The sequence below is a fragment of the Colletotrichum aenigma genome, assembly GCF_013390185.1.
Source record: "Colletotrichum aenigma strain Cg56 chromosome Unknown KSG_Cg56_contig01, whole genome shotgun sequence".
Classification (NCBI taxonomy): domain Eukaryota; kingdom Fungi; phylum Ascomycota; class Sordariomycetes; order Glomerellales; family Glomerellaceae; genus Colletotrichum; species Colletotrichum aenigma.
In genome coordinates, this window is record NW_023500907.1 from 5,678,080 (window position 1) to 5,700,363 (window position 22,284).

Here is a 22,284-nt window from a genome sequence, read left to right on the forward strand (position 1 = left end):
CAATTGAGACGATGGAGGTCACTCTTGATTAGATTCTAGGTGCTTGAGTTATCTTACCTCCATGGAATTGATACAGAGTTTTCTATTGCCAGCTATGCAACATCCACCAAGAACGCACTCGTTAAACGAAAGTTCATCGGAAAACATTTGGCCTTCTTCTACTAGATTTCTTTAGCTAAGAGCCAAGTTTCTTACATCGGCAATGCAGTTAAGGTCTATTTAACGTCTCGAGGCATCCGAAATTGAGTCCATTTACCGGCTGGCCGCCATCAATTTTCCCCAAGATGGATCCATCTTACCTGGAGAAGTATATCGTACCTTTGGTCCAGGGGAGAGGCGCACTAAGACGGCCTGAAGCGCATCAAGGACCCCACTAACACGGACCACGGCGGGAGCTGCATTCTGAACCCCTCGAATGAGGTGAGCTTAACCCCATCTACCACTCAACGGCTTTCTCCTGACCGACGCGTGCGCCCGACTACCTATCGCACGACAGTGCCCCCGAACAAGCCGAGGACATTTGCTATAAAGCATTGACGCCCCCTTACATCCTGCCTAGCGGCAAGCTCTCCTCTTCGCCCCTGATACGCTCGATCGGTATGGAAAACGTATCACAAGCTGTGTGGGTAGCTCTCGGAGGTCTCGCAGCTGTCCTCTTCGCCTCCGCCATGGGTCTATTCAACTGGAAGAACCACATGCCTGTTGAGGGCAAGGTGAGTTTGCGTCCCAAGCATCGCAAAGGTCATCTCCTAACGTGCAATCACCCCTCAGACCATCCTCTTGACTGGCGCGTCAGAGGGAATGGGCCGCAGCGTCGCCCTCCAACTCGCCGCAAAGGGCGCGAACCTCGCCCTCGTCGCCCGTAACGCCGCCCGTCTCGGAGAGCTCGTAACCGAGTGCAAAGCCGCCGCCAAGAACCCCTCCACCCAGCGCTTCACCTTCTTCACCGCCGACATCACCTTCGAGAACTACGCCGCGCCCCTGCTCGCCGACGTCAAGGCCTGGAACGACGGCCGCAGCCCTGACATTGTTTGGTGCATCGCCGGCATGGCCAGCACGGGCTTCTGGATCGAGACCCCCTTCGCGCAGACCCGCCGCAACATGGATGTCAACTTTTACGGCACGGCGGAGATGGCGCATGCTATTCTGAGGGAGTGGCTGGCGGTCGATGCGCCGGTCGAGAAGGAGCCGAAGCATCTGATCATGACTACGAGTGTGGTGGCCTTCTTCACCGTTGCGGGATACGGGCCGTATGCTTCGTCCAAGTGGGCCATTCGTGGCCTGGCCGACACGCTTTCGCAGGAGCTGCTGCTGTACCCGCAAAACGTCAAGATTCACGTCGTGTTCCCTGGAACCATCACCAGCCCTGGTCTGGAGAAGGAGAACTTGACCAAGCCCCAGATCACGCACCAATTGGAGGAGCTTGACCCCGTACAGTCGCCTGAAGAGGTGGCTAGGTTGTCTATCAAGGGTTTGGAGAGAGGTGACTACTTCGTCACCGTGGCCTTCTTGGGCAGCCTCATGAAGTGGAGTGGTCTTGGAGGCTCTATCCGTAACAACTGGGTGGTCGACACCTTCATGATTTGGATTACGTCGTGGGTCTGGGTGTTCATGTTACCCGATATCATGAGGCAATGCAGGAACTATGGCAAGAAGCACGGCCATCCTGCTACCTACCCCAAGCCCAAGGCGGCTTGAGCGCGGGGTGCTATGTATGATGGGAATGGTTGATACCCTTAATATTTAATACAAAAGTCACATGTTGATGAGAAGGATGTTTGTTGCGACTACTCGAATTTTAGACGAAGGAAATATTGCCAGTAACCTTGGGTTACCCAACACGACAGCCCTTGCATGGAATCGAAAGTCCTGTTAGGTGAGGTGCAAAATCCACCAACACTAACAAGAGAACGTCGCCGGTCTCCCTCGAAACGAATACCAAGCCTTCACTTCGTCCTCTTTTAGGAACCGAAGGTGACATTTACTAGACGAGAGCCCTGACGGAAAATGCCATACAAACTTTGCAGCCGTCAACAAAGCTCTGCCAGGATTGAATGATCGCCGCCGTCCAGCAACCCTGAACTTCGGCCTTCAATGGCATCTATTCATTGATTATTCCACTAACACTCAGTTTGAAGAGTCTCAATGAGATTGCTTTTTATCCAACGGATCTCCAACACCGCCATCGCCTTTGCCACATGACCAGGCCACAGTAACACTCGCAAGCGAACACAAAGTGAGGACATCGAATTCTTGGTTGGGATATTTCCATTAAGATCCTGTCGAAGTCCGATTTATATACGTAAATTAACTGTACGTTACTGTTTCCCACATCTTACTCTGCTAGTCCTATACTGGCCAGCTTTCAGTTATATATTAGCAGCCTTTCAAATATGCCTGCGCACGACCTCAATTCGTCGAAGACACCAATCTTAGGGGTTTTGAATTTTCTTTTAGAGAAGAAATATATGCTTACTTTCTGGACTGCGATGATTTCTAACCGCAAATTGATTCTGTCTGTTGTTCAGGAAGGTATTCGTCATATACACGAACAACGAAAGTGCGAACCAGATGGCGCGCCAGTAAGCAGGAGGAGCCACAGCCTCATGAATTGGTCTCTATACAGCCATTCCCGGCAATGTAACTCAACCATTCGTGCGTCTTTTGGGTACTATGGCAATGACGAAATGTTGCACCACATTCGATTGGTGTTGCAGGTTAGTCATCTTGGAGTCTGATGTAAGGGGTCATCGCTGTTATAATGCTGCATACTGTCGCGTGGCGCTGGGTACCGTTGCTACGAGGCTCACTGCCATCGTAATGTCGGATCCGGTGCTGATCATCGCCGTGAAGTATCTCCAATCATGACACGAGCACCGTGAACGTCAATGACGGCTCGCCCATCGTACAACCAAGGCAGGCCAAGGGACAGGCGCAATGATTGATCTGTGTCCTCAGGTTTAAAATAGGCCTAAACTTCGCGTCGAAGCCAATGGCAGACAAAGGTTGCTGAACTAGACCTAACTGCTTGACAGCTCTGGAGGAGATTGTGTTCATCTTGTTGCCATTTGCAATTGCTCGGTGCTTAATCGGCCCCGTATGCACGTAGGATAATGACTTCCAGAGATGAGAGATGAGAAATGGTCGATGCTAGATGGGATAATGGCCATGAACGCTCGTCGCAAAGCAGACACAAATATTCTAACATATCTGGGGAGGGACTAAGAATGAACGCGAAGCAATGGACCTATTGTGGCCAGATGACGACCAGTCATGAGAAGGCTAGCTATTTGTACTTCCAGCATGCTAAAAGATTGAGGCAATCGTTATCATATAGGCGCATCATAGCCCCGATGTATAAATCGCCAAAACAGGCAGAAACAACAAGATGTAGATTCGGACGCAAATGCCTTAGTATAGGTCGGTGGCCGAGGGCCTGCAAGCCGCTTATCGTTGGAATTTGACCAGGCACATGAACTCTTTCACATGAGCCCTGTAATTCGGCGTCTGCATTACGACAACATGAACCAGTAGATATTTCGGCCAAATACTGGTACGCTCAGATATGTTGTCACTGTAATGAATTTTGATGTCGCCAAACCAGAGCTCGAGTACTTCGGGACATCTCTCAACCCAAGACTTGCATCTCGAGAGTTCGAGGAGCCCGCAACGAAGCTTACTCCTGAACAATCGAATTCCTCTACTGTTTGCATTGATCCAACAAGTTTGCTGGACGGTGATGAGATGCACAATCAGACAAAAAATATGACAAGACTTGAAACTCTGGAAGGCAGAAATGCTGTATTATATCTAGGGTATCTTGCACACGGCCACCACAATCCCTCTTGGCCTTTTTTACACACCACTCCACTTCCCAAACTTGGTATACCTCCTGTACATCTCCCTCAAAATCGCTCTTCCGCTAACATCCATGGCGTCGTTCAAAATCTTCCTCACCTCGATCGGCGTAATATCAAACACGGAGTTCATGCCCGGCTCAAGCGCCTCGCGGACATCTCTCGGGACATCCACGTCAAGCTGCATCTTGACGTACGCCATGAGTACGAGGTACATGTGTCGGCCGGCAGACCTCTTGGCCGCGTCGGTTGCGGAGTCGAGGGCGCTGAGGTGCTGCACGCGCGACACGGCGGCGGCAGCAGGCTCGCAGACCAAGGTGACCAGACGAGTGAACTGCGCGGCGTGCTTCGCGCGGACAGCTGCAGAGGTCTGTTGGCGGGACAGGGCTCCAAGAAGGGCTTCCAGGGTTGAGACAAGGATGTGGTAGTGGCCCTCGAGACGGAGGCGGTGCTTCTTGATAATCACCTCCATCAGTTTGCAAAGCCACTGGTAGACGCTGGGTGAGGCGTCGAGGAGCTTGGTCGGGTCGGTGGCGACAATGACAGCTGCGGTGCTTAGGGTGGTCTCAATGTTCCATTGGGTCATTGAGTTGGACTTGATGTCGAGCAGCTGCTGGAGGACTTCGGCTGTTCTGACGAATTCGCGGACGGTCTTGGCCTTGGTGAGGTACCTGATCAAAGAGCCGTGTGCGGTTGCCAGATCGAATGTCTTGGACTTCTCAAGGCCGGTTGGTGCTTCTGTGTTGCGTGTTAGCCTGAGATTGACGACTGTGGTTGGATGCGACTTACCCGTCATCTGAGCGATGACACGGCGAATAGCCAGGAGCTGGCCTTCTGTTGATGCACCGGCCTTGGTAGCAGAGTCTTCCTTCACGCCTTCGAGGAGGCTTTGGATGTAAATAAGCTTCTCGTTGTAATCAAGTCCAGCAACCACAGCGTCAATACAATCCTCCAGAATAGCTTGGCGGTTGAAGTCGGACAGCGGATCAGGAGCCGGTCCACTGGGGAGGGGTGTAGCCACGGCGCTGCTGAAGAGCTCGTTGAACGAGGTTGGGCGAGGGTCGGCAAGTTGCGATGGGAAACGCTTAATGAGGAAGGATCGCAGCTTCCAGCCGCTCAGGTGCCCGTTTGCGACGGCCTGCTGGCTTGCCTCTTCCAATTGGGACACCTTGACTTTCATTTGTCCGACGGCAGCGTCAGGCAAAGTTTCGGCAGCGTCCAGAGCAATTAGCAACCGGTTGACTACGGTCTTATCGACCTTCTGTTTGCGAGATGCTTTCGCAAAGTCGCCCAGGGCTTCTTTTACCCTGCTAGTAAGTGCAGAGGCAGTCTTGTCGACGTCGATGACAGCCGTCTTTTCCTTCGCGCCAGCATCAGGTAACACCACAGACAGGAGTGCCTTGAGGAGAGTCATCTGAGCAAAGGACTCGCCACTGGCAACATCCCCCAGTAGACTGGAAACTCTCTCGAAATATTGCACACGGTACTCTTGATGATCGTTCATCTGTCGAATAGTCGCCGTTGACAGACTGCCAAGAAGCAGGGACAACCCAACAGCCACCTTTGAGTTGTTCTCAGTGCAGGCTGTCGAGATCGAGGCAGCAATCTTTTGGAGATCTGAGAACGCCATGTCCTTGTAAAACGTCGGTTTCCTCATGATCTTGTCAACCAGCCCAAGAACCAAACTTGAATGCTCCGGGCTTATGCTTTTGACGGCTTGGATCTTGTGAATCAAGATTTCCATAATGCGCTCCCGCTGTTGTCTCGTCAACCCTTCATCGGTCACCCTCGAGAGCTCAACCATAGCCGTCCTGCTTCGCTTCTCAGTCCAGGGAGACGACTTTCCAGAAACCTGCGCGATGATTTCGATGGTGTGGTCAACGACTCCAGCCGTCAGCTTTCGGTCGCGCAGGTTATTTTCATTTGAGAAGACAGAACCCAGCACGTTTCCAAGCCGCGATTCGCTGTCGTTCTTGTCACCAAGAAGCTTTTGCAGGTACTCTGGCATGGAACCAGATGACTTTGAGAGCAGCGAAACAAGTCTGGACGCCGCCAGCGGGTACTCGGCGCAGAACTTGGACGCATGGGAGGTGTCTGAAGCCAAAGAATCCCGCGATTCCAGCAGTTCTTTCACGTCATCGAGATTCACCTTCTTCAATAACCTCTCCACGAACGATGTGAGGAGCGAAGCGAGATCGGCCTGGTCACGGCCATCCGGGTACATGGCTAGCCAGAACTGATACGCACACTCCAGAGCCTCGCAAGCATCCTCGTCCTCGAACTTGGCCTTTTGCAGTGCCTTCGTCAGATCGGCGCGAACGCTGTCCCAAAGCTTGGTCGCTCCTTGGTAGTCCGCCCATGACACTGTCTTTGCGATGATCCTCCACCGCAAGGAGCGGATATCTGAAGGAACCTTGCCAGATGACCATACTTTAAGGGTCAAATCTGATAGTTGCGTGCCAATCGCATCAGCGTAATCGTCGTTGGTTACAGCGCTGGCAATTGTGTTAAGGAAGATGAGCACTGCTGCTGGTCGAAGAGTCTCTTGGTTCTCAACCCATTCCAGGAGGCTCGTCAATTGCTTCGTAGTCAACGATTTCTCGATGCCGCCGATGAGGATAGGGCTACGGTGGACTCGAGTAAACCAGACAGGCCTATCTTTGGAACGCAGAGCCTTATCCTCAAATTTGGAAACCTGGTCGAACCACTTCTTCAGGAAGGTAGATAAATCACGGGCGCTTTCGAAGCCAGTGATCAGCGACGCAATCAGCTCGTTCATGGACACCTCGCTTGCCTCAGCGCCAGCAACAGTAATTCTCTCGCAAACTTGATCGAAGAGCTCCATTCCCTCCTCGGATTGCAGGAAAACATCTGCGTCGCATTTAGCGATGAGAGAAAGGAGTGTCCAGTCGGTTTCGCTGGGGCTGCCAGTAACGGCATAATTACTGCACACCATACGCAGATCGTCCAAGGCAATACAGGCCTTATTCGCGATCGCTTCTTCCAATATCGATGTCATGACGCGCGCCTTTTCGCTCTTGGATAGTTGTCTGTTTGCACGCTCAGACAACCTGAACACCTCTTGCATCCAGGCGTCGTTGGCTTTGGATGTGGTGAGTCCCCCAACAACCTGCGGCGCGGCCGAGGCCAAGCTGTAAATTACGGGAACCGAAACGGATGCAATACTTTGCAACATGCTGAAGGCGCGAGTGACAATCTCGAGGTCGGTTTTGTTGAAGTATGCCGATCTAGCAGGAAGAATGAGGTTGCGCTGCAGGAACTTCTCCAGCTCGCGCGTCCAGAACTTGGCCACTACATCGCCCACAGCAGCGCCCTGCTCTAGTCTGCCCAGAATGGATAATGAGGCACGGGAGAAGTGTGTGGCTACCTCAAGCGCATCGGCGCTTCCCTGAAGATGCAGGTCCCATGCAGAAGAGAAGACTTTGACCCAGGACTCCTGGCCCTCGAACTGTTCGCCATCAGCGACCGCCAGCGATTGGTTGCACAGCGACAGCAGAGGCGACAGGTATTCCACAGCATCGGCCGCAGGTTGCGCGAAAAGCGCCTTGATGTGCTCTGCCCCCATCCTGTCGTGCGCAGACCATTGCGCCGCAGGATCCAGTCGCGCCAGCAGTATCTTCAAAGCACTGAAAATGGCCTCGCCAGTTGCCAGACAACCATCGCTGGATTTCAGACTCTGAAATTCGAACTTTGCAGTGCCGGCTCTTTTCCTCTTCTTCGAGTCTGTTGTGTCGGCCTCGGTGCTAGGCTTTGCGACATCCTTCAGCGTTTGCTGAAGAACGGCCATAAACTTTCGATCGGCGAGGGATTTTGCGAGAGAGAAGAGAGGTATTCTCTGGAACGAGCAGCCGAGGATGCGCCACGTCAAAGGGAATCGTCGGACAATCTCTGCTTCGTCGTTGTTCGTCTTCATCGTCTTAAGGAGCCATCGCAGAACGCTCTCCTCGGCAGCGGAGAACTGGCTCTGACCGGAGGATGTGAGCTGCTTCCATAGCCGATCGAGATTTTCGCCATTGGCGCCGGGGCCAGTTTGGTCGAGAGATCGCACAGTCTTGACTAAGTCCCTGTCTGCCGTCTTTGGATTGTCAGTACGCTAGAAAACACATTTGGTCGATATTGGACTTACAATGGTCTCTGACGACCTGTCAGGACTCGCGTCAGTCATTTCAACATCCATCGCGACCGTGCGACAGAAAAGGAACCCAGCAGACGTATATTGTCTCTAAGCAGGTAAATGTTTTACTCGGCATCAACTCCCCGCGATGTATGGCTTGAGCTTTCCCAAAATTTCGGGATTCTGCCGCCCCACCCAATCGCATTCAGTCACCGAATCTCACCGAGAGCTCACCGCCCTCGGGTGTTCAACATCAATTTGCCGGGTCTCTCCGAAAACATCATTTGGATCAAATCCACAGTTGAAGCTCCAAACCCGGACACCCACCAGTGCGTATCTAGTCAATTGCGTGAGTGTCGACGCCCAAAGCTGCAGCAGGCCGCATTGACGCTGACCAACATCTTTCCAGGGCTACCGACGACGACCATGGCTGAGAAATCCGTTCCCCCTCCCCCGAGCGCTGTCGCGCGACCCGTCAGTGAGGCACTTCTCAACGAGAAGGTTAGCTAGCTCCCCACTTCTAAATACACCAGAGGATTCAGCTGTTTCTGACATTTTGTTCTTGTAGTGGGACCACTGCCTGTCCAACCTCCTCGTCAAGTCCACCCTCGGCCTCGGCTTCGGCGTCGTCTTCTCAGTCCTCCTGTTCAAGCGCAGAGCGTGGCCTGCGTTCATCGGTGTTGGTTTCGGAGCTGGACGTGCGTATGAGGAGTGCAACTCTAGCCTGAAGCAGGCCGCCAGGGAGATCAGGAAGCAGGCATAGGTCATGCCTTGGACCACCGTCGAAACGAGACAGACCGGAAGAACGAAGGCGAACTTTCGAACGACCGGAATGACACACGCTGTACAAAATCAACTACGTCACACGAGCACGTGAAGCTCGCCGGGGAAAGCCAGGAGCCGGCGCGTGCCTCCGTCGAGATCACCCTTTTTGGAGTCGGCATTGCTAGATTAGGACGGGGAAGAGCGATGGGAATAGAGCCATTTTCTTTGTTTGTCTACTCTGTTCGTGCCATGCTGCTTGCGTACTGCTACCCCACGAGGTCGAAAGTGGAGGGTGTTCTGAAATTTCTGTGTTCCTTGATGTTCCCGCCGTTCTGCCTTCAAACGGAATAGAGAAATGTGCGGTGTTCAACCAAGCCCTGGTATGTGTCCAAGGAGCAACCGTTATCCATCTCTGCCAAGGCGATGACCGAACCCAGTCGCCCTCACCAGAGTTCTGACCGCTGCCTACACACCCGCATATCATTACCACCGGTGTGCTTTTCGAAGTTGAAAGGTGCGATTGCTCGTCGGAAGGGATTTCACTGTTCCAGGAATCAAGAGGCTCTCGAAGTCCACTGGAGAATGGTGATGCAGCATGTGATCGATGGATCCTAGTACATCCCCAAGAGATTTCTCTTTCGTTCTCCCTTAAGAACAGCAGAATCAGTGGAACTGGAAGCCCGCTGCCGCATCCTGCATTCCTTTCGCCTGGACAAGATGAGGTAGAGAGCGACAGTGATAGATGTGGCCAAAGCTATGCTGACGAAGACAAGAGCAGCAATTTTCCAGCCTGATATGCCCTGACTGGGACCAATTCCTCGTTCGTCGACCTCCCGGCTTTGGTGTAGACCATCGATGGCGGCGCCTGTGGCGAGCTGGATGATTTTCGTGCTGACGGGGCGGGGGGCGTGATCGCCGCCTTGGTGAAGATGCGGTCTTGTTGTTAGATTGACCCCGGGTTGGGTATTGTTGGCGAGAGCCAGCTTGAGGGTTACAGATGTCATGGCGACATAAAACTATGTTCCAAAATGATACTTCGTTTCCAGGATTTAGGCAAAGACGTGTAGGATTATTGAAAGTTGTAGATGATCATTGCTGAAGGTGATCGACGGAATTGCGAAATGCTTGCTGCTTCCCAATCACCATTGTGAACTTTACCGAAGCTCAGTCGCTCTTTCTGCAATGAACAAGACCAAGTCTGCAAACGCAGGAAACTATGACCAGCAAGGTAGGCTCGCCTTTGACACAAGACACCCTCCGGGTACTCTTGGCAATGGCACTTGCATAGGCAATTCGTCTTTCAGGAGGCACTGACTGGCAGAGACTTCAAATGAAAGCTTTGGGATTTCTGCTACCAACCTCATCTTCATCATTTTAAGGAACGCACTCGAGCAGCAAATGCAACCCACACGTTTCGTCACTCAGGGCAGGTCAGCGCTGAATGCCACACTCAGTGATCATTCGATCTTTGTTGACATACAAAATCCTTTGTAGTGCCGTTTGTAAACACTTCAAAACCAGGTATATCAATTGGCTGCATAGTTTCGACCGGACTCATTGCGGGTTGTCGAGACTGGCGGTTGACCAGACCCTAGCAAGCCGGGGCAGCTCGGCGATTGCAGCGTCTCCGATCTGAAGTACTCCACAGATCCGAGCAACCGGCTCCGACAACCTCAATAACCGAGCCAACAATCTTTATCTGCTCAAACATGCAAATACCTTGGTTCAAAGCGGAGATTCCGTTGCCCGGATAAAAGCCATTGAAACGGTAACATGTAAGCTCGATCACAGATCTTGATGTGTCCTGCACACCGGCCAACGGGCAAACCAGCCGCACCGCCGCCAGAGCTTCAAATATGAGTTGAAATCCGTAAACAACCATTGGACAACAGACATCCTTCGAGCTCCCCCAGAGCTGACTAATTTCCCCCGAACTGCCCCCAAATGCCAACTGCCGCCACCTACCGCCCATCACCTTTTACATCATAAGCTGTGCTACACCCGGTAGGTAGCCAGATCTGCCACCCTCTGTCTGCTGGTCAAATTTCTTCAAACCCGGCCCTCCACCTGCGACTTCAACGAGCGCATCCGACACCCCCCGAATACGCAGCAAATATGGCAACATCACTGCGCTGCCTCCACGCGCCTTCGAGCGCAAACGCTTTTGTGCAGCTTGCGCGCCGCTCGGTGCCGACGCCGACGACGGCTAGCGCCCCGATTCTCTCGGTTCTGATTCCGAGGTGGAATACCGCCACCGACACCACGACAAATCACCCCGGCGGGGCAAGGAAGCATAGTACCGAAACTCTTTCAAGAACAAGGCCGACGCCACAGAACTTTGCGAGGAGAAACGCGGCAACAAAACACAAACAGATCCGCAAGTTTACGGCTTCGGCGACGAGGCGGCAGACGAGATGTGTCTATAACCCGCAAAACGACGAGGACGGGAAGGAGATGGTGCTTGAGATCACAGACAGGGCGGGCAAGGCATGTCCTTTGGTTTTGTCTCGTTGCGAGGCTTGCTAAGTCCTGCGTGGCAATGGCTAACACAAGCTCTCACAGCGTCTGGCCGACATCATGAAGAAGGACAAAAACCCGAACCTTGCGCTCAGGATACAAGTAGAGAGCGGCGGCTGCCACGGCTTCCAGTACCTCATGAGCCTAGTGACCCTCCCAGGGACCGAGAACGTGGATGATTGGTCAAAGGTCGTTGGAGAGGAGGATACGGTATTCCAGTACCTTCCCGAGGGCGCGGACCCTTCGGCGGCGACATTTGAGGGACCAAAGATTGTGATTGACGAGCCGTCCTTGGATCTGTTGAAGGGAAGCAAGGTGGATTTCACGATGGAACTCATCGGCTCCCAGTTCAAGATCACGGACAACCCATACGCCACGAGCAGTTGCGGATGCGGGACGAGCTTCGACATCAAGATTTGAAGCATGAGTCAGCAGGGGACCTGCACTACCTACGTACTAATATCAAGAGGGGGACATGAGTGTACACTACGGGGTTATGGTGGGCAGAGAGCGAAAACTTTGGGTATGCAGGCTCAACAAGCCTCGAGGTAATTCCAGACTCACTACTTCTCACATATTAGACACGCGGAACACTACTCTCTTTAGAAGAGGCTTGCATTGCTACTCATAGGGAATGAAGAACCCAGGTGTCGTCAAATGATCAATTCACACAAGTTTCCCTTTTGTGGTTATCAACGCCGTGCAACCATGCCAATCATAAAAGTAACCCTTGGTATTCTCAACCCCGCCGAAGCCCGAGTAAAACTAAGACAAACCCGTCTTGTCACATTGCCAAATCCCCGAATTTTTGATTCAATTGACCCATAACCTTAAGACAAACAAATAACTTAGTTCATCTGGCGGATAAGAGCGTTGATCTTCTCCTCGCGGTTGCCAAGGTCACCACCCTCGATGTAGTGCTTGAACTTGCGGGGGCGGAAGCCACCAGTGGGGTTGGAGAGCTTGAAGGGCCACAGGAAGTTGGAGGCCTGCTTGAAGTTGGGGCCGACGGAGTAGATCTCGTGGATCAGGTCCTCCATGCAGACAATGCCGTACTTGCCGAGGTTCTCCTCGATGATGGCGTTGTCGGTAAGGGCAACACGCTGCTTGTTGACCTTTCCGTAACCGCGCTTGTAGACGAGGTCCTTGACGGACTTGAGGTTGGGGTATCCGTAGGCAACCCAAGGCTCGATGACCTTGATCATCTCGGTGGTGGCCTTGGTAACCTTGATGAAGACACCGTTGTTGATCTGGAGGAGACGGAGGAGCTGGAGGATCTTGCGGGGCTTGGGGGGCATCTTGTTGATACCCTTGATGCGGATGAGGAAGATCAGGGTAGCCTCGGCGGGAACGTAGGCGGAGTCGTTCTCGCGAGCGACGCGGGAGAGGCGGACCTTCTCACGCTCGGCATCGCGGTACTCGGTGATGTACTTCTCAGCACGCTTGAAGATGACGCCGCGCTTCTCCTTGTTGGCCTTTGAGAGAACATGTTAGCAACTGTTGCAAGACAGGGTGGTGTTCTCAAAATGAGGCGTTGAATCCAATAAGTGTCAGACCCGAAAGAAGGTTAATTTCCAACAGCATCGACCGTAGTCTAGTCGTGAAGGTTTGTTGTGCATCATGTAGGGGAGCGTGAATGAAAATTGCGGTGAAGGCACTTACAGTCTTCTTCTTCTCGGCGGCGGCGTTGCGCTCGGCGCGAGCCTTCTCCTGAGACTTGCGCTTCTTGAGAAGGGTCTCGGGGACCAGGACCTGGTTAGAGGTGGGGACGGAACTGTTGATGCAACTCAGATTAGTACGCAGTCCTACATACTGCATGCAGCATGGAAGAGAGCGCCGGTGCGAGAACTGTAGCTGAATCGCGACATTCTCACTATGGCTAACTCGAAAGATGACTTTGATCGGTGAGACGACGAACGCGGGAGGGTGCTTGTGCTCTTGTTACAGAGGCTAACAGCACACCTCCGGAGCGCAAGTCTTCTGCTCATCCGACAACACCTCGAACATTGACATGTTCAAGAAGGAGTGCGCGCAGATGCTTGTGTGCAACCAGGCAGACTTTTCAGCGCTGCCTGGTCGACTCCATCATGCGGCAATGATTTTCAGGGAGAACGAGTTACCGTTCATCCCCAACACCCCAGACAACATCTCTCAATCCGCAAGCCATGTTCCAGGTCATGAAGGAAGGAGGGAGAGGCCCGGGAGGGTTCGAGCTGACGAGACCCATAGACTTCACGACGAGGTAAAGCTCATGTTCTCCAGCGAGAGGACCACGACAATCTGCAAGACATCCAACAACACCAGGCACGCCCTCGAAAGGGGGGAGAGCTGCGTTCAGGGGCAATGGTGAACGTACGTAGCGGCGGCCATTGTGAAGGCGGGTTAGTATTTGTCGGCGGGTGTCGTCGAAAATTTGGTCGCTGGTCGGAAGAAGGAGAGGAGAGGGGAGTGAGGCGGGATCACGAAGATTTTGAGCAGATTCTCCAATTCCAAAAACTGGGACCCGCCGCCAAACGCAGGGGCCACTTTCACAAAAATTTCACCCTGCACCGCTGAAGGGCCGCTCGCTTAGGTAGGGTTTCCCATGGCGCTAAGCCTATTGCAGCGTTCTGCCGGCCGACACCGTTAAGCCCCGGTCAGGGCAGAACCGTCCACTTTTCGAGCGTCGGCCGCCTGTGTGAAATTTCCTTTGGTTGCGCGCATCGAGAGGAAAAAGAGCTTCTACCATTCCCGACTAACCACCACCGAAGCAATTCGCCAACACAGCAGTCACGATGCCTCCCAAGAAGACCACCCGCCCTGCCCAGGAGAACATCTCCCTCGGACCCCAGGTCCGCGAGGGTAAGTCGTGAACTTTCTACTGCTTCAATGCCTGCGGGCATCGCGGCGCCATAATTGCAAAAAGAGTGAAGACTGACATGGTACCCCGCCAACAGGTGAGCTCGTCTTCGGTGTTGCCCGCATCTTCGCCTCCTTCAACGACACCTTCGTCCACGTCACCGATCTCTCGTAGGTCTCTCCCGCAAAGAAAGAAGTCAGTTGCGCCCCGCACAGAGCCGGGGAGGATTCCGAATTTCCCGTGACGCTCGCGCCGCGCACAACTGATGGAAGCAATGTCCCAAGAAGTACTGGTGGTTCCAGATGGCTAACGTTCTGGGTGATTCCAGTGGCCGTGAGACCATCTGCCGTGTCACTGGTGGCATGAAGGTCAAGGCCGACCGTGACGAGTCCTCCCCCTACGCCGCCATGTTGGCTGCCCAGGACGTCGCTACCCGCTGCAAGGAGCTCGGCATCACTGCCCTCCACATCAAGATCCGTGCCACCGGTGGTAAGTTGCCCTCATAAGCCTTGCCTTGCATCAAGTTCTGATCGTTCCGTCTTCCAGGTAACGGCACCAAGACCCCCGGCCCCGGTGCCCAGTCTGCCCTCCGTGCCCTGGCCCGTTCCGGCATGAAGATCGGCCGCATTGAGGACGTTACCCCCACGCCCTCCGACTCTACCCGCAGAAAGGGTGGTCGCCGTGGTCGCCGTCTCTGAGCGCCCGGTTGCTATCAATCGTCTGGGTGGCTCTGGGGCAGGAGTGCTCGTTATTTGGTTTCTGGGTGGCATCGCGAAAAACGCGGGGAACGGCTTCTTAGCCTGGTCCCCATTCTACGCACTGTGACATGCCTTCTGCTGCGGGCGACAGTATCTATCGTAGACAGAATAGAAACTCGCCATAAATGGCCTGAACTGAAGAGTAGCTCCTGAACCCTACCTGAGTCTGTGCAACATTACTGCGCTTTTATCAACGTGAGAGGTGAAGATTGTGCAAGGCGTCTGGTGTTTCGTTAAACGGATTCGGCCTTGATCTCTTGACGGATATCTAGTCTACCTAAGCTCTGATTTGTGTCTACCACGCTGACCCCAACTCCTGCTCAAAATGCAATTGACCCAAGTTTGCCCCTTTCTGGCGGCTTAATCAACGTATCTGCGTACTTCCCTTAAAATCCTGGCTTGAGCGACCACATACCCCTGCCAGTGCTGGCTGTGCCTTTCTTGCTCAGGGTGGCGATCTTGTCGAGCGCAGACTTGAATTCGTCTGATTGTTTCGCCGTCTGACAATACGGGTTGAAGTGGTCTACCAACATCTTGCTGGGGACCTTGCCTCCGTGGCGCTTGATGAAGCTCTGAATTAGAAGAATAAAGTCCTTCTGCTTCAAGTTGCTGTTCGGTTTGCTCAGTCCCTGTCGATCGGCTAGGTTATTCATCACGCCAGATGAACTAGGTCCACCCCGTCGGCGATGGGCGCCAGGACGGCCTCCGTCACCAACTTCACCAGTCCAGGTGACAGTCCCGATGGGAACGTTTCTTGCTTCCTCGCCGGCTCGGCGGAGATGAGCTGCAGCCTGGGCGGCCACCTTTCTGGCTTCGTGCTCGTTCATCGCCCTGTCGGCCTGCACCGGCTTCTTGCCGTTCATGATCTGATCGTGTTCGTAAGCGCTCTCCACGGACCGAGCGAATAGGTTCTCTGTCATGCGCTTCTCATCATGAACCTCCTTCTCTTCGTGGTACTCCTCCATTGCCACAACTCCAGAAAGCTTTCGGACGGTGTTGACTTCCGCGTCATCCGCGTTGCCTACAGACGAGATGGGCACGGCATCCTTGGACGGTTTGTCGTGCTGTACTTGAGCCTCTTCTTTATTGAACTTGACCTCTGCTCCCTGGAAGATCTTGCTTCTGTCGGCGCTTGCCATGCTATGGCCGGCGTCGCCAAAACTGAAGAGGTCGTAGAGGTCAGATAAGTCAAAGTTGGCACGCTGTTTGGGGTCCTTCAAGACCTTGTTGGTCATGAACTGTTTGAAGATTTGTCGGTGGTAGATCTTCTCCTCGATGGTTCCCGATGTCATCAACCGGTAGATAGCAACTGGCTTTGTTTGACCTAGTCGCCAAGCCCTCTCACGAGCCTGCATGTCGGTGGAGGGATTCCAGTCGGGATCGTAAATGATGATGCGTGTTGCGCCCGTGAGATTGATACCCAAGCCTCCCGTCCTCGTTGTCAATAGGAAAACATCGATGGATGGATCGTGGTTGAAGCGGTCAATCAAGGCCTGGCGCTGCTCGATGGGCGTGTCACCGTCCATGCGAACGTAGCTCACGCCGTCCATTCTGCGGATGAACTTCTCAAGAATGTTGAGCATCAACTTGGTCTGGGAGAACAACAGCGTTTTATGTCCGAAACGCTTCCACATTGGCAAAAGCTCGTTCACCATCTGCATCTTGCCTGACTTTGCCGGGTCTCCCCAGTCATACTTCGCATCCCTCTTCAGACGATCATCAAGTAGGTCCGGATGGTTGCAGATCTTCCGCAGAATGTCGATCCCGTAGAGAGCCTTCCGTTTCCTCGTCATGATCTCGCCAACCGCGTCAGAGCTTATAAACCTAGTGTACGCCGTGAGCTGAGACTGGGTCAGCTTGCAGAATAAGACCTGCTCTGTCTTCTCTGGAAGATCCGATGCTACGTCGATCTTGAGACGCTGCAAAAGGTACTGGCTGATGGTTTCCTTCAAGGTTGTGGCGCATTTTTCAGCTGTCATGACCTGAAGGTTGGTTGCGTTCGCATAGCCACCCTGTTTGATGGGGAGCTCGAACTGCGTCCGAAAGCTCACCAGCGTGCCTAGGCGCATTGGGAAGATGAAGTCGAAGAGAGACCAGAGTTCAGTCAGGTTGTTCTGGATTGGCGTGCCGGAGAGAATGACTCTGTTCACGGTATTCAGGTGCTTGCATGCAACAGTGATTTCAGCGTTAGGGTTTCTGATCTTGTGGCCTTCATCAAGGATCGCATAGCCCCATGAGTGCTGCAGAAGCTCTTCGTTGTAGGATTGCAGACCGGCGTATGTGGTTACGAGCACGTGGCCGTGCTTGACAACCCGATTGACGATTCTCCGGGCAGCGACACGATTGGTACTTTCCCCACCGTCATCCAGATCAGAATCATCCTCATGTTGATTCATCATGCCGCTGCCTGAAGAGTGCAAGATGGAGACCCTCAGTGGAGGCCACCAACGGTGAAACTCGTTTACCCACTGCTTCATAACAGTTGCAGGAACAACCACGATGACGGGCTTGTCAAGCTTCTTGCTGTAGTGTAGAGCTGCTACCATGGCAATTGCTTGGACTTTGAAAGGATTAGCAGCGAGATCTTGTCACAGTGCCATTCCATAGCTTACCTGTCTTGCCCAAGCCCATCTCATCGCCGATGATGCCGCCTACGCCTTGTTCGTAAAGCTCCGCGAGCCAGTGAACTCCAGTCTTCTGGTATGCAAATAGAGATGGGTGGATGTCGCCTGGCAACTTCAAGCCGTTACCGAAGACATGGTCAGGATGGTCAGGCGACGGCTTGAACCATTCTTCTTCATCATCTTCGACCAGCTCAACCCCATCAGCTTCGGCGCGTCGCCGCCGGGCTCTGCTTCGCCTCTTCACCCAATCTGCTAGTCGTGATTTGTAATTGGACTCATTGCCATCGTCGACGCCGGCCAAGTCGACCTTTCCATCATCGGCCGCAGCGCCTGTGGCCTTCTTCTTCGATGGGCATTTTCGTCGCTTGCGGCCAGTAGCCTCCTCTTCGCTCGTGTCAGAAGCATACTGGCTCTCTGCCTCCGATACAGCGGCAGCCTCTGGCTCAAATTCCTCATCCGAGGCCTCTTGCTTCACCTTGCGCTTCTTTCTTGGCCGAAGGGAGAATTCATTCTCAACAGCTGCTGGAGCAGTTGGCGCTTCGGGCTCTTCGGCAAAGCCCGGCATACGCAGAACCTGATGCGACTTTGGCTCTTCGTCATCGCTTTGAAAGTCGTTCTCCGCTGCATCCTCTTCAGCTTCCGCAAGAGCGTCTGCAAGCTCGCCTTCGAAGCCAGGGGGTCGATCACCGCTAATATTCGCGAAGGGCGTGATCTTGCCGGTACGGACGAGATACTCGCGATTCGTCTCTCCAGGGAGTCTTCTAGATTTGGTCTTGGACGATTCGTCTACTGCCGCTGCAGCTTCTTCGCGCCTCCTCTCTATGCGGGCCTGAAAATCGGAAATGTCGTTGTTCACATCCTCAATCTCTTTGTCGAGCTTGTCGATTTGGGTCTGGATCTTCCGAGTTTTGTATGGGTTGCGACGCTCTTTCTCAAGATTCTGGCGCTCCTTCGCTCTTTGATTCTGAAGCCTTTCTCTTGTGGTCTCGAGCTTTTCAATACGCTGTTGGTCCCTCTTTTCGTCGGCTTCCATCAATGCGGCATTTGCCTGTGCCGTGATGTCTCGTTCCAGATCATCCTGATCTCTGATATCGGCTGTAATGTTCCGGAGAAAACTGGCCTCGTCGACTTCTTCCTTCATCTCCGATGTTGCCGGAAGGTCATGAGAAGCGTTATCACCAATACTGTTGCCCTCTTCGCCGGCCAGTCCGTTGCTCGAGACGACATCCTCATTTTCGGGAGCCATGTTGAGCGTCAACGACCTTCAAATCATGCAACGTGTTCTCGGTGAATGTGTCGACAACGAGATCCCTTGTTGCTATCAGGAGAGGCAGGCGCATTCGCGATGGGAATTTCTAGGAGCAGGCGCGAAGCGCGGATACCTGCTGGCTGTCGAGGCGCTGTTGGGCAAAGCCGACGCGATGGACTTGTCTGATGGAAATCACCTGCCCTCCTGAGTGAGTTGCTCAATGCAGCCTGCAAGAGCGAGCCTGGCGCGTCGCTTCAGTGACTCTCATCGATCTTTCGCTTCAGTGACTCTCATCGATCTTTCACAAAAAACCGATGACGCCACGGCAAGGCAGAAGCGAACTGGGCGCGTTGTCATGTGAGCAAGGATCTTAATTGCCCAAAGGCGGGTTTGATTGGCTCATCGGAGTTAGATCGGCATCCTTGCCCGAGCGACAGGTAGCCACATCCGTCGCAGTTTTCTCTAAGCTCGAGCCACACTATTAGGTCAGCAGCTGTGGATGCACAGTAGGAATTCGTCTTTCTATGACAGTAGTTTCTACTGTACATCAGACAGACCCGCATCTTCCTCCATCCATCGTCGACTACGCCATACCATCTGTTCCCGCCGGACTTTGTTCACGACTCTCCCACCAGAGTCTTTCAGATTTCAATCGGCGGGGTATTGCAAAAACACCTCCCCAGTTATGATAGGCGGGAGAGTCTCAACGCATCTGCTCTTCACAGCTCCTTGGGCAGCATCACGGTCCTTTTCCAGAGCCCTGCACAACACTCCAAAAATGGTCCCCGGATGGCTCCAGACACTTCTGAGCACAAACAAGAGTGCGCCAAAGCTCTATGCCTGGAGACCGTCTGATATAGAGGATCCGACCCTCTCTGCAAATCAGGCTAAGATCGCAAGCTCTGAGCTTGTTCGTCAGGCCGACGAGTCACGGATCTACGTTCTTGGTGTGGGAAATCTCGGCATCCTTTTTGCTACTTCGCTTGTATCGCTGCCAAACCCACCTGCTATCACGCTCGTTTTGCACAGAAAGGAACTTCTGCTCTCCTGGCAACAGGAACCGGGCCTCGAACTCACCAGAGGCGGTGTGTTCCACAAGCATTCAGGATTCGACGTCGAGTTGTGGTCCGAAGAACCGCCGCCAGGTCGTCAACCTCGCGAAGTCGCCAATGGCCAGAAAATTCGCAATCTCATCGTTACCACTAAGGCGGCTCAAGCTCTACCGGAAGTTGATCGCGTCCGTCGTTATCTCAATGGCGACTCCACGGTGGCTTTCGTCCAAAACGGCATGTGCAAGATGTGGCCACCGCACGGAACTACCTACAACTCGGAGCGTTATTCGCAGGACCAGCCAACCCAACCCCCCAACTGGCTGGCTTGCGTGACAACGCATGGTGTTGCTTCCGCAGGCCGCTTTAGAAGCGTGCACGCGTCCGAGGCGGATGTCAAGGTTGGCCCAGTCCTCTTGAGTACCAAATCTCCCGAAAGCGCGACCTATCTCTCTGATGCTTTGGTTCGAGCACCCTATCTCAATGGAACTTCTGTTGCACGACATGATCTTTGGATCCTTCAACTGGAGAAGCTGGTGGTCAATTCCATCATCAATCCGCTCACCGCCATCCTCCGTTGCAAGAATGGAAAGCTGTTCGCGGAAGAGGGTAACATTGTCGCACAATTAATGGACAGATTGCTACAAGAAGCAAGCGGGGTACTCCGAGCTCTGGTTGCCGACAGCATCGCCACTTCGATTTTGCAAGCGACGCCCAATGGGGACCACGTATTTAGAGACAAAACGGTTTCCCCCGAGGACCTCGTGAAGCGCTTCTCTCATTCTCGACTCAAGGGGATGCTCTACGAAGTCGGTCACAAAGTCAGGGAGAATACGAGTTCAATGCTGCAAGACGTTCGAGCTGGAAAGCAGACCGAAATCGACGAGTTCAACGGCTGGCTTGTCGAAACGGCAGCATACCTGGGAGACAATTTGGATGTCACCAGTCACAAGATCCTGATCGATCTTGTGAAGAAAGGTGTCGTTCTGGACACGGTTTCGCTCAGTTCTCATTTCCCCCATTTGTGAGCCCTTGTGCTATTTAGTGCCTGAGGAAACTCTCGACACTGGCTTCGCAATTCGCAGCTCAAACCGCACCCCCTATTCTGGCTCCAGCCAAGGTGTGCCACGACGTTTCTTCATATCCACAGGGCTCCCGTTGATCTTAACCCGGCCCCTTATGGTGTCTATCAAGACCCGCACTCTTTTGAATCCAGGCATGACCATGCTGTTGAGCAATGGCTGCGACTCAGGGGAAGTCGATCGTGGCCTCCCAGCGATGGTCCTGCCGCGTTCTTCTACGGATGGAGGGTTCAGGTTCGGTAGGGTTCAGGGACAGGGTGTCTGCAGAATGGCCACTCCATGAGCGGGGTGACTTTGTGCTTCTGAGCCGGTCGAGTGCTCACGAGCGATCTCAGGAGCAAAAGCGTCGCCCCGCCCTACTCTGCGAGCCGCCTCTGCTCCCAGCCTCATGGCATTCCCGTCGCTCTAACGTGGCCGTTTCTCATCCACAGGCCTATCGTGACCAGCTGTCTTGGTCTTTGCAACCTTCACGGGAGGTGCTGGTTCAAGTGAGGGAGATTTTCCTCATTCGCCACGTTCGCTTACCTCCCGCCCCTTAACGGACCACGTTATAGTTACCATATTGCACTTGATATACCGGCATAACACCTTCAACTATTACACCAACAGCACAAGTACCTTCAAAATTCACCGGAATACTTGGGCCGGCAACTTGATTCCTGAAAAAGCGCCTCGTTTCCCACAGATTGACACCCGCCGCTTACCCAATGTCGATGACAACGGCGACGGAGCTTTACTGACAGAGAAACTGTGCGAGCTACCACACGTCGCTATATGTACAAACGTTGCCATTTTGGAGGCATTGGAATTATTTCCGTTGGCTCTCATCACACATTAGTGTTTAATGGCAAACATCGGTCTTTTCCTTAATGGCTCTCGGTTTGTACTTGGCAGAGCAGAATCGATAGAGTCGGGACAAATCGAACATCTAGTCCAGCATCAATGAAATACTGAAATGAATCCAAGCGGTCGGCCGTCGGCTTTTCATCTCAAACACGCGGACTATGCATTGATATCTGTGCATATCAAACTTCATATTCGGCCCCAAGATGTGGAGCTCTAGCAGCAGGCCATCGGTTCGAAAACCACTGGCAGCTCGATCTGAAGACGCCCTGGATCTGGAAGCCATCTTGCTCAGAATCACGCCATTTGTCTTATAGCGGCGCGACCTTGGACCTTGTGCAAGGTCCAAGGAGCTTGCTTCTTCAACTGATACATGACAGACATGCGAACGACAGGTCGTTTAAGAAACAATCAATTACAAGCAGGGGACATTGACAACAAGATCACAAACAAGGGGCCACCACCTTCGCGTCTTGATGTTTCTGTGGTTGCATTTATAAGTCACTCTTCAGGAAAACTTATCAGCGAAGCACAAGACAGTGTTGTAGAGAGACCAGCGGAGTCGC

The 22,284-nt window shown here is 53.2% G+C and overlaps 8 protein-coding genes across 8 annotated transcripts; 5 read left to right on the plus strand and 3 right to left on the minus strand.

Moving 5' to 3' along the window:
- Positions 1-284: 284 nt before the first annotated feature.
- gsl-3 (3-ketodihydrosphingosine reductase gsl-3) lies at positions 285-1,698 on the plus strand (the record flags this gene model as incomplete). The annotated part of the gene is made up of 3 exons (XM_037316759.1): positions 285-307; positions 497-713; positions 772-1,698. 3 exons carry the CDS (start codon positions 285-287, stop codon positions 1,696-1,698), a joined length of 1,167 nt encoding a protein of 388 aa, XP_037185455.1.
- A 2,157-nt stretch (positions 1,699-3,855) lies between these two features.
- URB2 (Nucleolar pre-ribosomal-associated protein 2) lies at positions 3,856-8,055 on the minus strand (the record flags this gene model as incomplete). The annotated part of the gene is made up of 3 exons (XM_037316760.1): positions 3,856-4,595; positions 4,647-7,953; positions 8,005-8,055. The coding sequence occupies 3 exons, from the start codon at positions 8,053-8,055 to the stop codon at positions 3,856-3,858; spliced, it is 4,098 nt and encodes a 1,365-aa protein (XP_037185552.1).
- Positions 8,056-8,418: 363 nt separating this feature from the next.
- mic10 (MICOS complex subunit mic10) lies at positions 8,419-8,755 on the plus strand (the record flags this gene model as incomplete). Its single annotated transcript, XM_037316761.1, has 2 exons — positions 8,419-8,493; positions 8,561-8,755. The coding sequence occupies 2 exons, from the start codon at positions 8,419-8,421 to the stop codon at positions 8,753-8,755; spliced, it is 270 nt and encodes an 89-aa protein (XP_037184866.1).
- A 2,117-nt stretch (positions 8,756-10,872) lies between these two features.
- Positions 10,873-11,694, plus strand: CGCA056_v001502 (Iron-sulfur cluster assembly 2-like protein; the record flags this gene model as incomplete). Its single annotated transcript, XM_037316762.1, has 2 exons — positions 10,873-11,214; positions 11,320-11,694. The coding sequence occupies 2 exons, from the start codon at positions 10,873-10,875 to the stop codon at positions 11,692-11,694; spliced, it is 717 nt and encodes a 238-aa protein (XP_037185556.1).
- A 428-nt stretch (positions 11,695-12,122) lies between these two features.
- Positions 12,123-13,644, minus strand: rpl-7 (60S ribosomal protein L7; the record flags this gene model as incomplete). The annotated part of the gene is made up of 3 exons (XM_037316763.1): positions 12,123-12,749; positions 12,937-13,048; positions 13,631-13,644. The coding sequence occupies 3 exons, from the start codon at positions 13,642-13,644 to the stop codon at positions 12,123-12,125; spliced, it is 753 nt and encodes a 250-aa protein (XP_037185554.1).
- A 404-nt stretch (positions 13,645-14,048) lies between these two features.
- rps-14 (40S ribosomal protein S14) lies at positions 14,049-14,811 on the plus strand (the record flags this gene model as incomplete). Its single annotated transcript, XM_037316764.1, has 4 exons — positions 14,049-14,115; positions 14,211-14,283; positions 14,442-14,602; positions 14,660-14,811. The coding sequence occupies 4 exons, from the start codon at positions 14,049-14,051 to the stop codon at positions 14,809-14,811; spliced, it is 453 nt and encodes a 150-aa protein (XP_037185544.1).
- A 446-nt stretch (positions 14,812-15,257) lies between these two features.
- Positions 15,258-18,741, minus strand: RAD26 (DNA repair and recombination protein RAD26; the record flags this gene model as incomplete). Its single annotated transcript, XM_037316765.1, has 2 exons — positions 15,258-17,431; positions 17,484-18,741. 2 exons carry the CDS (start codon positions 18,739-18,741, stop codon positions 15,258-15,260), a joined length of 3,432 nt encoding a protein of 1,143 aa, XP_037184862.1.
- A 781-nt stretch (positions 18,742-19,522) lies between these two features.
- Positions 19,523-20,821, plus strand: BEA2 (Ketoisovalerate reductase BEA2; the record flags this gene model as incomplete). The annotated part of the gene is made up of 1 exon (XM_037316766.1): positions 19,523-20,821. One exon carries the CDS (start codon positions 19,523-19,525, stop codon positions 20,819-20,821), a length of 1,299 nt encoding a protein of 432 aa, XP_037185548.1.
- Positions 20,822-22,284: the final 1,463 nt, after the last annotated feature.